Here is a 13,700-nt window from a genome sequence, read left to right on the forward strand (position 1 = left end):
GCATGATTTAATTTCCAGCACTGTGTATTCAACTAATGATTTCAGTTGAAGTTGTGAGGAACTGAAATCCACCTGCCCCACTTCTCTCCCCCACCCCCCCCGAAGTTAGCTCTAAACTTTGAAGCACACAACTTTCTATCAGAAGGATAGGAGTGAATAACATCACTGGGGTAAGAATAGGGAGTGTATTATGTAGGGAAATAGCAGGCTGATCTAATGGGAGGTGACATAAAGGAGAAAGTGAAGCCAAGAGTTTGAGAGGAGGAGTGCAAATAGAATTTAGAATGAAGTAGATCAGGAAAAAGAAAAGACGTGGCAGGGGAGCAGGAGTATTCTGAAAGTGGAACATCTGGGGAGCCAGTGAGTACACCAGAGACTGTGACTGACACCTGTGCTAAGCAGAAGATCCAATACTCTGCTGAAAAATGTTGCTAAAATTCTATAATTTGGAGATGAAATGTAGGTGCGGTGAGTCTATTGAAATCCTAGGTATACTTGGATCACTTCCTGTAAAGTTAAAAGTGATAAAGGATAAGAAGTATTTCACTGTCAAAGCTTGCCTTTTGGTTTACATGGTGTCAGGACTGCCTACACAATGGACTGGAGTGCAGGGAAGGAATTCCTTAGGTGGAATTAAAAATATTAATCCAGCACTGAAAGAAGTTTATCTGTAGCAGCAGAGACTTTCCAGTGAGCTGGATTAACATCCTATGGACTTGCTCTACTTCCCATGAGCTGCTGTTTTGGTCTCCATAGAGAGGCAAAGCTAATATGGCCAAAGTGGGGTAAGCTAGCTTTTCTGCAATGTGCCATGCTAGAGGCCAGCCAGCTCCAATCTAGTTCAAGGATCTTCACACCTAGACATTCATAAAACCTTTGAAATCTTCCTATTGAACTCTTTTTTTTTTTTTTTGAGGGGTCTCTAAAGATAAAATATAGATGCATATTTCTGTTAGAATCTGAGGAGTCAGCCTAACAGGCTGGCAGAACAGAGCCCATCACAGTTCAGTGTGGAAGTTAGGAAGAACGGGATAAAATAGCTTGAAGGGGATATATCAGCTAATAAATTGATCCTTCCTTTCAGACTGATTTTCTTTAAATGTTAAAACCTCAATCATCCATGTTTTCTGTGGACCTTATGTTTTCCCTGCAGAGTAATTGCCATGACTCCCTTTTGATACCAACGAAGATTTAATAGCAGTCACTGTAGCAAGTCATTACTAAGCTCTCATTTCTATTACCAAATATGCTACACCACAATTATTAGTAATTAAAATCAAATTAGGTACATCAATTTAATTCATCATCCATGCTCTTGTCAGTGCCTGTTTGCTTGCTTGCTCAAAAATGCAGTAATTTTTAAATGGTGTCTCATTAACTAGTGTGAATTTAGCAGCTTTTTTCTGTCCTGGATTTTGAGTTAAAGTTCTGCATTGACACACATGTAAAGCAGCCCATCTGGTCCCAATCATTCTTTTGTGCCTGCAAATCATGGCATGGTTGTCTTTATGTTTAGTGCTGTAGAAGATCGTCTCTGTAGCAGTATGCTCACTTTTTTTCCCAGTTTTTTAAAATTGACTGACTGCCTTTATATTTGTTTTTTAAAAAATAATACACAGCTAATAAACTATATATATATATATATATGTAATGTTGTGAATAATAAGACATCACCTCAATAGATGTATTTGAAATAAGCTTTACAGAAGCAACATAAACTTAGAGCACTTCTCAACTAGACCTAGAGTAAAAGAAGTCACCTGGCAGAAAGTGGGGCATTCTTCCAGCCACTGAATGCTGGATTGTGCAACGAGATGCTCTGAGCCATGAGCCCACTCATATTCAGCCATGGCAGTTCAAGGCATTTGGGGGTGGGAACTGTCTACTTCTTCAGAGATTATGCCAATGTTTGAATTGAATTTTAAGCCAGTTTATGTTCAAATAAGTTAACTGTGTTAACTGTGATAGCTGAGAAGCACATGCCACTGCTTAAAGAAACAGGGCATGGCAAACACTCTGAACTTTGACAATCAGACCTGTTTCGAAGTGGTTGCAGAACGGATAGTTGTGAATTTGGGAAGACTGATATTATTTAATTTAAAGATTTTTTTTAATTATTATTTTATTTTTCTCTATAAGTGCTTCCTCTTTGCTTTTTCTTTCCCATTTTCTGTCTCCCATTCTACGTTAACAGCAGCTTCCAGTTCTTTCAGTTCTCTGCAGTAGTATCTTGCAATACATTTCTCCTCATGTTCTGATCCGAACATGCTTTATGTGATATGAGATACAGTACTTATTTCTATGTTATTTTTTGATATAGATGATGCATGTGCTGCCTGCCAAATTTACCTTTTAATCAAGTCATCAACATATTTGGCAGACACTTTGCTGTGAGACACCAAAGGAGTTTTTCCAATGCTTTCTTATGTTTCAAAAGAGTTTTTAACCTCTTTTGCAATGATTAACTATTTTTTTTGCTTTGTGAACTACTTTGCATTCTCAAAAATACTTTGTAGTAAAGTTTTATATCTTCATACTAGTTCCTCTTGAGATTATGCAACTTAGCTATATTTAACATTCTAATCCTTTCACAGAACTTCATGGTACTGGATTTGTGTCATCTTTTCTTTGCTTGTGTCACAAAATAAGATTTTTCAGATCTGTGATCTCTGTGGATGAGCTGTAGTTGCTTTAGTTGCTTGGTGTCATTGCAGAGCCTTCAAACCAGGTTCTTGTATATGTTTTTCCAGGAATCCTCACATTGTGTTAAACATCGATCTCGCACCTACAATTCTAGATATTGCTGGATTGGATATTCCGTCTGATATGGATGGTAAATCCATTCTAAAACTTCTGGATTCTGAGAGACCAGTGAATAGGTAAGAAAAGGAAATAGTCATGAAAAAACGCATGCTTGCAAAGGAAATTGGATTAAGTATTCATCAGTGTGCAGCAAACTTAAAATTAATAAAACTATAATCTGAAAATCTAAAGACATATTTGACAACATGTGGATGACTCTTTTCATTTTGTAAGGTTCATATATTAGGTATTTGGCATGTATGGCATACGGATATACTAAAAGTAGCATGTGTAGTGGTGGGTGGGCCACACATGATGAGGGTCTTTAGCTATCTGAGTTACAGATTTTAAATGTCTCTGTGGCATCATTTGTAGCAAAGCATTTCGTATTGAATAAATTGTAGAATAATTGAGTTGAAAGGGTTGGTTGTGTATCAGGCTATAATATAAAGATACTAGCTTTCAGAATTGCAAAGTTATTATTTATCATCAATACTTTCATTGGAAAAAGATGGGGAAGAGAATTAGACTGGATGCTTGCTAGAGAAAATCAGCAGCTAGTATAAAAGAAAAAGGGAAAAAGGAGATTTGCTTTATAAGTAGTTGTGTAGAGAGAGGGGGGAAGGAGCAGCAGCTTTAGAATAGGACAGTTTGGGGGTGGTGTGCAGGTTAAGAGTACAAACTGGATTCAGGAAATCCTGATTTAATTTGTGATCCTTCGTGATCAAGGACAATTCAGTTAATCCTCTGTGCCTTAAAAGTGCTTATGTTGAAATAGTTGTACTGTGTGAATCTGTTGTGGATTTTGTCCCTGTGAGAACAAATCTGTCCTGTGTTTGTTCATGATTTGCACTGGAGAGGCTTATGTGCCTGCTTCATAAAGCTGGATGTCCCCTTGAGAGGTTATTGTCATGGTTCTCATCTGAATTAGGAGTAGGAGAGGAAACCGGGGCATTATTTGATGACTGTTTTTTTTTGGAAATTGTTTCTTTCTCTCCTCATCTCCTCCCAGGTTCCATTTAAAGAAAAAGATGAAAGTGTGGAGAGACTCATTCCTAGTGGAGAGAGGGTAAGCAAAGTGTTAATCACAAAGCTCAGTCTTTTTAAATAGAAGAATACTGAATAGCTAGAGCCAAAGCAGCACTCTGCCACAGACCTAAAGCCATTTAGCTGTGCCAGCAGGGACACGGCTGCAGTATGCCTAATGGCAGTGATTGTGTGATAGGAGGGAACGTATGGCCTCTGCCTACAGCCTACCTAAATGTGCTGTTGGGGTGGGGGAAGGGGAGTTTTACTTGCATTGGGAGATGGAAAGGCATCCCATTTCCTTTTAAGTGCTACCCCCACCCTTCTACTTATATCATGAGAGTAGGAATAACCTTTCCTCTCTACGTGATCATCTGCTGGCCATTCCCTCTGTGCCTCTCTGCCTTCATACCTAACGCTGGGCATGAAGGTTTGGCAAAGTGCAGCCCTGTGTAGTGAGGATGTGGTCTCTTAATGAACGCTGTTGTTACTGCCTGCCAATCAGATGTGCAATACATTGCCCAGGTTTTGTATGCTCCCTGAGCATGATATGAATAACTTCTGTATTGTCAGAGATGATGAGAAGGGCTAGTTTCTGCTGGGCTATTAAGATCTCACCACCAGCAATGCTGGAATCCTGGCAGATAGCATACATCTCCGTGCCTTATCAGCATACAGTATGTTTATCGTAGAATCTATGCAAAAATAAATGCGTGTTTTTTCTTTTTGTTTGTTTTGTTTTTTCCACTCCAGTAAACTACTGCATAAGAGAGAGAATGAGAAGGTAGATGCCCAGGAAGAAAACTTTCTGCCTAAATACCAGCGTGTGAAAGACCTCTGTCAGAGAGCTGAGTATCAAACAGCTTGTGAACAGCTTGGCCAGGTAGGGCAGACTGAAAGGAAGGAGTTGTAGATGAGCTAAGCTTAACACCTTAACTATGACATTGTCATTCTCCTTGTTGTCAGTGCCAGCTTATAAATCAAATGGCTCATTTTGTGGCCTCTGCTCAAAACCATATTACAGCATTTATGAGATTGACTGTCAGTCAGGAAATTGCTGATTCAAATGTCTCTGCATTGATTCCTGCCTACTGTTAAGAGAACTGCCTAGGTTGTTTTAATATTATATTCCCTGAATTGAATGCGTGTGGGATTCTTCAGTGATTAAAAGTAACAATGAACCTAACAAATTGGCCTCTTCCACATGCATATAGCTCCCTTTTCTTTGAATTTTTAATTTAATTCATTTTATTATTTGGAATTATGTGTAATAACAGAAAATTAGTGTCTTGTGAATTCAGTATATCCCTCCTGTTAACAAAAATACACTGTGAAAGCAAACAAGCATTAAAAGAAATTCAGGAAATAAAGAATTGTAGTATCAGTACATGATCTTGGCCTAGGAGAAGGTTTTGCAATATTACCAGAGCAGTGCAAAGGCATAGCAAAGCTGTGTCCAGTGACTCCACTTCTGTGCAGATATTTCCCCTCTTGGGGTAATTACCATCCTCTGGAAACACAGGAAAATTGGCTCTGTGCCCTTGCTTTCTCATCCAGGTACCAGTTAGAATAACCCCTCCCACAGACCGTAACACGTTCTGCCTGTGGACAAAGGGACGAAGGTAGATGGGTCCATGTGCTAATGTATCTGTTATTAGGTGGGCATTACCTCATATCCTGGAAGCTCAGAGGGCTGGCAGAGTAAGTCAGTCTGGGAAATATTTATGTTCCTGTAGAAATGAGCTGAATGTCTCACCAAGACTATTGTCAGTAATGACCCATTTAGGCTCCAGTAGTTCAGTTTTTACTGTTGGAGGGCCAGCTTCCTTCTGGTTCCACAGATCATGTAGTTCAGTGCATCTGTGAAGTGAGTCCACCGCTCTTTAGGTGCTTGGATTCAGTGTATATGCACAAGCATTTTCCAGATGCTCTTTTCCTCCTGTGGCTTCTTTGTCAGATTCAGCAGACAAGGAGATTGTAGTTTCCCTCTTCTTGCTAGAAGTCCTGAACTTAAAAAAGTACTTCTGTGCTGTAGTTTGTCACCAGATGTCTTGAGCTGATATTTTAGATGGGTGAGAGCAAGCAATTGTTTTTTGAAAGTTCAGTATTCTTTGAGAAACTGAGGGAAGAGTTTTCATTTCTGCTAGAAGATCATCCAGTACGTTGTTTGGGGGAAATACAGCTTTTCTTTTTCCATCAGTATTGTCTCTTTGAGGGATGTTTCAATTTCCTTTTGTCTTCATCTCCCCAATTATTTTGAACATTATTGTAAGAACAGAGGTGAAGAGAGACTTTCCAAGTCCATGTTGTCACTGAAGCTGTCTCTTTGCATAAGATAGCTTAGCTGCATTCAGGCTTTCTTACACTAATTACCATATCTTAGTTACGAAAGAAAGAGGGAAGGCCCTGTATTGTCTACGTATATTCACAGCATTTTTTTCTTCCATGGATAATAAAATATCTTTGGCGTCTGTAGGAAGTGGGGATAAAATGTCAACTCTGTAGTCAGAATTGCCAATAAATTCCAAAGTGAAGGTGTGCTAATAAGAGGTGTGTGTGCTGCATCCTCGTAGTCAGGAGACAGCAGAATTATTGTTTTGAGCAGTTCAGCCAGACGTAATTGGAAGTGATAGGATGAAATTGAGCAAAAAATAAATTCAAGTTGGACATCAGGAAAAATTGCCTAACAATCAAGTCAATTAGAGTCTGGGAAGGGCTCTCAAGGGAGTCTCAATCCATCTAACCCCTGCTCTAGAGAATATGTCCTAGTACTCTGTCTAGACAGCAGGAATAGTTGGAGATGAATGTACTTATTTGAGGGTAAACTGTCCCTAAACGTGGGTGCCCCCAAAAGTCTTTTCAGAGTGAAGCAAGACTAACTTTCCAAATGACAAATGGTTGTTGTCTGTTTGCTGTTGCTATTCACAGCTCTGCATAGTAAGTAGAAAGAGCCCAAATGAATAACATACTGCTGTCAGTTGAATTTATGATATCCAGATACAGTGGTTATATTACAGACATCTCCTCATCCTGCAGGATACTTATTAGTATGCGTTTAACAGTATCCAGAGTGTTAGTACAAAAAGGGAATTTTTACATCCAGATCTAAAGAGAAGTCTGGGTCAGAATTCAGGTGAAAGCTTGCAGAAGTCATTGGGATTTTTCATCTTGACTCAAAGAAGTTTTGGGGACCTGCTAGTCCATGCACAGTGCCAGGGAATCTGAAGTGTGAATAGGAGATGAAACACAAACAGAGGACAAAGACTCAGGAGAGGAATGAGTAGTAAGGAACAAGGGCATAGTTACGAGTAAGGGAAAAGTAAGGAAAGCTTTGAATGTGATATGAAGAGTTTGAAATTCCCTGTGCAAATTTGTGAATACCAGTTCTATCACTACAAAATGCTCTTCCTTTGCAAATCTCAGTCACCCTTCTTGACCTATAATCATTTTGATAAGAGAGCACCAGGATCATGGAGATGAGGCTATTCATGCTGTTTAAAACCTCGTTTCAGAGTCCATTATATGGGATTTTTTTTGCAAGACAAATATATGTAAATTCTCCTGAGTGCAAGGGGAATCTGTGTGTTGCCATGTTCTCTTTCTCAATTTGTGGAGTTTGGGCTGTATTAGTTATTTGCATCCAACAAAGGATGAGTGTAGACTCAGGTGAAAGAGCAGCTCAGGATTTATATTCAGGGATATAAGAGAGATGAGTTCTTTCTTCCCACATGAAATAAAAAACATTTCTCCCAGTACCTAATAGCTCCCTCACAAAATCTTTCTCTTCGGCGGTGTTTGGCTTTTCATTCTAAACTGCCTGGTAAGTGGAAGCTGACCCACTTTTATCTGTAGGCCTGCATTAATGTGATTTTGTAGAAGCCAATTATGATACTAGCATTGCTCTATAGAGTATTCGCAGCAACTCCTAGAGTATTCTCCAACAACAGCTGCACAAAATCTCCCTCTAAATCATCTGCCAACTTTATGCACATTTGCTAAACACGAAATACCTGCAACACTGCTGACTGCTACAGGGAATCTGTGCTGTACATATAAAAGAATATGAAGTTTTTCTTCAGCAGGACATGGTATAGTACAATAATAACTGATAATTTAGTAAGAAAAGTAGCTGTCTGAATTTACATTATTTCCTTTTCAAATCCTTTCTTTTCCCCAAAACTATTTGTATCTAATACAAACAGAATTTTCTTATGTGACAGTTTTATTCAGGAGAAAATTCAAATTATGCAGATTTGCACTTGGTTTCCTGCAGATATTCTGCAAATGAAAGGTCTCATATACAGCCTTCCTTCTGACTGCTTCATTCTCTACCAGGATCAAGAAGGGATATTCTCTTTTGTAAGCGACATGAAGATATCATAAAAAAAAGGTTCCACTGACTCCATTGTTCCCCTCAGTTCTCCAACATAGCATGGCATAGCAGCAATGAAAACTGTTACGATCAATATGTGCTTTCCTACAGCAGTTCATAAAGTGGTATCACCGTTATCATCATTAGCCGCTGTCTAGTGCCAAGGGTGGAGCAGTAGGAAAAAATAGCTTACATTTTCTCCATTTGCTGAAGACTCTGTAGCTTGAACTTACATTAATCAAATCTTGGAAACTAAGTCACATTTTATAAAGAATTTCTTCTAAAACTGGGAAGAAAATTTGTGGTATCTCTTGTGGTTCTCTAGTTCTTTTGTAGCTAGCAGGGATATCCTGAGGTTACTAAAGAACCTAGGTTCTCTTGGTAACAGTGAAGCATATCAAGCCAGCTAGATTCCAGATAACTTTTATAGCTCATTAGGGGATCTTTAGAGTTCCTGAATTCCACTGTGAGTTGCACGTGCTCAGCAACTTTCAGGATCTGGTTCTTAATCTGTGATTACAACAAGAAATGGCTTGTTGATAACTTCATACATTAAAAATTTTATCAGCCCACTGACTGATAACATTTAGGAGGCAACAAACCATGAAAATTAAAATCACGATGATTTATTAAGGGCTGTTATTCAAGGATTGTATTCCTTATCAAGAATTAGAATTAACAAAACTGTTTTCCTCCTTTAGGAAAGAAATAGCCAGAAATAGCCTGTAATGATTTCCAGAGGCTATTTTACTTAAAGGTTCCTTTTCTTGTTTTTGTCGAAGAGATCCAAGTGATTTGCATCTCTTGTTAACAAAGACGTTTAAACTCCCTGTCATTACAGGAGTGGATGATACAAGAAGCTTGCCAAAATAAATGCTAACATTTAATAAAATAAAAAATAAAAAATAATGTTCTAATATGCAGTACGTGTGTAGCAAAGTAGTTTGGTTCAAAAGACAATAAGCTGGAGGCTGGGTATCTGGCTTCATTTAGTTAGGGACTCAGTGTGGGACCTCAGACAAATCCAGTTCCTACTTGGTGGTTCTATTGTGTTGTTTTTTTCCTCCACCACTAATCTAATTGCTGCTTAGGCTGCACACCCTCCTTAGCTTCCTCAATACCTAACACAGCAGCTGGGACCATTTGATACCACAGTCGAATTATTAGAGTAACAATAAGTGAATTCTATAACTGTAACATTAAGTTTAGCTGAATACCTCATTTTTCATTTGCATGCTAGCTGATTGTCCCACCTGCCTCACTGCAGCTATAGCTTGTAGCATTAAAATATCCTGCTTTTCTGTTGATAATCTTGTGATTTTAAGGTTTGAGTGATAAATAGCATTTGACAACTGAAATTGAGCTGAGAGCCCAGAGGTCCAAATCTCCAAAAATCATGAGCCAGTGTAATGAAATAATGGCCAGTTGCAACAAAGACCAGACAGTACTGTTTATATACTGATACAATGGAGTAGAGAAAACTAAACTCATCCTTTGCCAATGGATACATTGGAAGAAGATAAAATGGGAAAAATAAATTGATAAAAGATTAAGAAAATAATACCTGTGGAGACGAGCTAAGGAACTGGGCATATTCAGAAAAATAGCAGAGGAGGGAGGCATCTGTCGGCATGGATCTAAGAGATACTATACAAGAGGCACAAGCTAATTATCTCAGTCGACAAGAACAGAGGAATAGTAATGTGTATGAGAAAAACAATTGGAAATTCAGGTCAGACTGTTTCCTGAAACTTGTAACACCTGAGCTATAGGACAAGCTGCACAAAAGCAGCAGAATTGCCTCTGGTAGAGAGGGGGCTTGCATCTACGGAATTTGCTGTATTGTTTGGATTAGCTCAGTAAAAAATAACACAAGGAGCAAAGCACAGCAAAGAAAAAGAGCCGACTAAACTAAACTGTACTGTTTCATACAAGAAAAAATGTATCCTAACGACTCATAGATCAATTTAGACTGGAAATTAGTCTATTTCCAGCCATTATAGCAGTTTATTTCTAGCTCCCCATCCAATGGGGCAGCAAGGATGGGGTTCAGAAATATGTATGTAAACTGAAAATGGATGTTGCTGAAATGTTTCTATGGGATTGATGGCAGTGAGAAAGGATTTTATTAGCCTGCAAAAATCTTGAATTCTGGAGTCTATATTCCTAAAACTGTTAGGGAGGGAGCGGTGCTGGCAGCTAACTGATCAGGCAGTTTCACTTTTCACTTCTCTGTAAAAGGGAATGGAATCCCTTCCTCTTAACAAAAAGAGGAGCTGATGAGACACAGCATGATGATTTAGGGCTCAGCTGTGAAAGCTGTATGTTTCAACTGGAAACTTTTCTTAGCAAGATTTGTGTGATCAGCCCTTTTCTCCCAAAGAAAACAATGTAAATTTAGAGAGATTCACTACGGGAAATGAGTGAATTGTATGAAAATTCTAACAAGGAAGGTCATGGCTATTTATTTCTGATTGGAACCTCAAGTAATGACTTTGAATTAACATCTGTGATTGCTCTACTGGTAAGGAGACAGTGATGCACAGTAACGCAAAAAACACTTGATGGTGATGGGGGCTGTGAAGGAAATAATGGAAGGAAATATGTCTTTTTCCACTAATGGATCATTTGCATGTTCAAGGTGAATAGTGTTAGCAGAGGGAAACAGTATCTGGTCAGTCTGCAACTGCTGCTGTTAGATTCATGTTTCATAGTTGCTGAAGTCGTCATTTGCTCTTGTTGATACGTACAGCAGACAGTTTGGGTTGAAGGAGGGCAAATATGTGTTACAGACTGTCTTCTCTTTGCCTTTGCAGTGTACCTTTGTACAAGTTTTCTATTCAGTAATACTCATTTCTCCACTAACTATAGCTCAGGCTCTTCTGATTTGCACACAAGTAACAATGAGTAGCACATGTTGTGCAGTGGGAAGTAGGGTAGGAGATGGGGTAGAAATGTTAGAACAAGCCCAACACAGTAGGTGGCAGAAAGCACAAGCACAGCAGCTCACTTGGCCTGCCTGAAGGTGGTGGGAAATCTCCAGCTGGAACAGGTTTAATGATTAAATGAGGTGTCTGGAAAGTTTTGCACAATGTGAGCCTGATGAACTTCAGGACATACTGCAAAAGTCATTTATCTGATGGCTGGAGTAGCTGTTCTGCAAGGCACTACAGGAGGAAAGACCGGTTATCCCTTCGGGGTTTTGATATGAGCTGGAATAAAGACTGGGGGGGGCGGAGCTTGGATTTTCCAGTGAGTTTTAGTTTACGTTAAACCACATGTTCCCTTTGAGGATATAGCTCTTGTGAGATAATACACGCTATAGAACCTGAAAAGTTGGAGGCAAATGGTGAACTAAGGGCACTTTGTTTACTTGACTGGTTGTGTTAATCCACTATTTATATGTAATTACATTTTGCTGCTGGATGGTTATCATTTGTACCTGTGAGCCAAAGTATCTCTGGGGCACCCTAGAGTTCTTCATACAGGAATTTAATTATTTAAGTGATTACCTCTTATAAAATACTTTATTTGCTTCCAGGGGTTGACACAGGTTTCTGCAAGAGGTTGTGCTGCACACTAGAAACCAATTTGAAATGCCAGAATTCCCAATATTTAAAGCTTCTTGACTGTTGAGCAGAGGTTTTTGCAGTTCTTGCAACTACAGCTCTTTTCCCTAAGATTGAAAGCATCCTGTGGAAATTAATGCAGTTGATATAGCTGTGATATTGCCTAGAGAATTTGTGTTTGTATTTAAAAGCAGAGCAGGCAAAATTGTAGGCTCCCAGACACGTTCACACACATGCCTGTATCTGTTCTGTGAAAAAAAAAATAGAGCTTGAGACGTTGGGCTTTTTTGCCAGCTGGGTTCAGTGTTTGTTTCTAACATCATTTATATAGCTCTGCTCTGCAGTTGTTCAGCAGTGGGCCTGCCAATGCATACAACAGCCCTTGAGATATAACCACTGGATATATCCATCCAGCATACAGCTGCCTTGGAAAAATTTAAATGGCACCAAGAATTAAAGGAATTCTTCCAGTTCACCTGGAGGGGGAAAATAAGCATCACTTTCTTGACAGGAGATGAAAGAAATAGAGTTTAAATATTTTTGGGCCACACATCACAGCACTTACTTATAGTAGTTCTCATACTGGCATTCAACTTTCCCTCTGTTGAATTTTCATTTTTCATGTATCAGACACCTACAGCATAGAGTTCTTCTGAGTAAAAAATACAGTTTGTGCTTATACGTTCAAAACTAAGATTGAGATATCTGTAATGGGAAGCTGCAACAAACATTTTTACATCTCATTCTACATTTTTTTTGTGAAACTGTTGCTTGTTCTAGTAAAATAACTTCCAACTCCAGTCTGTGTATCAATGAATGCTAGGCATTTATAAAAAATAGTAATAGAAAAAACAGCAATTTATTTTTCAAAGACTTTTTTGTTCTACTCTGCACCTAGGTAAATGCATCCTGCAGCCATGCAAAGATGCCTGATTCAAATGTCTGCTTGTCAGTGTCACTGATTTCCTATGATATGTGCTGAAACTTCAGACAGGTTTATGTGCATCAGTGCAAGGCTTGGATCATATAGGATTTTTGGACAGGATACATACAGCTAAGAAGTAATTATAGCTCAGGAGACCCGGCATACAACTGTCAAAGGAAATAAGTGGCCATACCATAAACTTCTGAACGTTTTAAATAAGCAGACCTCCTGTGGATATAGATAAATCCACTGTAACTGAGTGTCTCGCTTCTGACTCTATAATGAAAGCACTATGTATTCTCTATATTCTCTATAATGAAAGCACTGAAGATAGTGTTTTCTTTCTTAGCTGTCATGCAAATGATAGGGCGAATTTCAATGGAAAATGAGTGCTTTGTTGCCCAAGCCTGGGCACACCTCTGTATGGAAATTGAAGTGACTGAAGCTCCTTGTAGAGCTGCAGGGTGCTGTAAAATGTCATCTCGCTTGGGAACTGTTGCTCTTTTTCTTTCTGTTCTTTTATTTGGAAAATTACCAATATTCCAGTGAGTCCTGGAGGCACAGAGTTAGGGTTTTGTAACAGGGAAAAGGAGAAATCCTTCTCAAGGCTCAGCAAAAAGCTCTAGGTTTTTCCAGACTAACACAGTAACAACTGATGCATGTTTGTTTGTTTGTTTTTGTTTTTTTTGTTTGTTTGTTTTTTGTTGTTCTGTTTTGTTTTGTTTTGTTGTTTGTTTGTTGATGTTTTTTTTTTTACTGTGTCCCAAAGCCTAGTTCTTTAGCTAGTAATGTGTTGGTGAATAAAGGAGTAGGTAAAATTAGTTTGTGCTGCATCTGAGAAGCAGGTAAAACTTCTCTGCCAGATTGAAGGTGGCTAAACTTCCTTACCCTTGGCACGGCTCTGACAGCAGTGCAAAGGGATCTATATCCAAGTTTTTGAGTACCAGAAGTAATCAGATTAAATTAAAGATGAGATTTCCTCCTGGTTGAGTGGAAGATGGAGGCA

At 38.8% G+C, this 13,700-nt stretch overlaps 1 protein-coding gene across 18 annotated transcripts in view; it reads left to right on the forward strand.

Annotated features, from left to right (window-relative positions):
- The window catches only part of SULF2 (sulfatase 2), a 165,214-nt gene that overhangs the window by 131,440 nt on the left and 20,074 nt on the right, over nucleotides 1-13,700 (forward strand). For all 18 annotated transcript variants that reach the window (XM_038166038.2, XM_027473333.3, XM_027473337.3 and 15 more), the window contains 3 exons: nucleotides 2,751-2,879; nucleotides 3,815-3,871; nucleotides 4,582-4,711. In XM_038166038.2, coding sequence (XP_038021966.1) covers nucleotides 2,751-2,879; nucleotides 3,815-3,871; nucleotides 4,582-4,711 — 316 coding nt within the window. The remainder of the gene's footprint in view (nucleotides 1-2,750; nucleotides 2,880-3,814; nucleotides 3,872-4,581; nucleotides 4,712-13,700) is intronic.

Source organism: Anas platyrhynchos, chromosome 21 (assembly GCF_047663525.1).
Source record: "Anas platyrhynchos isolate ZD024472 breed Pekin duck chromosome 21, IASCAAS_PekinDuck_T2T, whole genome shotgun sequence".
NCBI classification, from domain to species: Eukaryota; Metazoa; Chordata; class Aves; order Anseriformes; family Anatidae; genus Anas; species Anas platyrhynchos.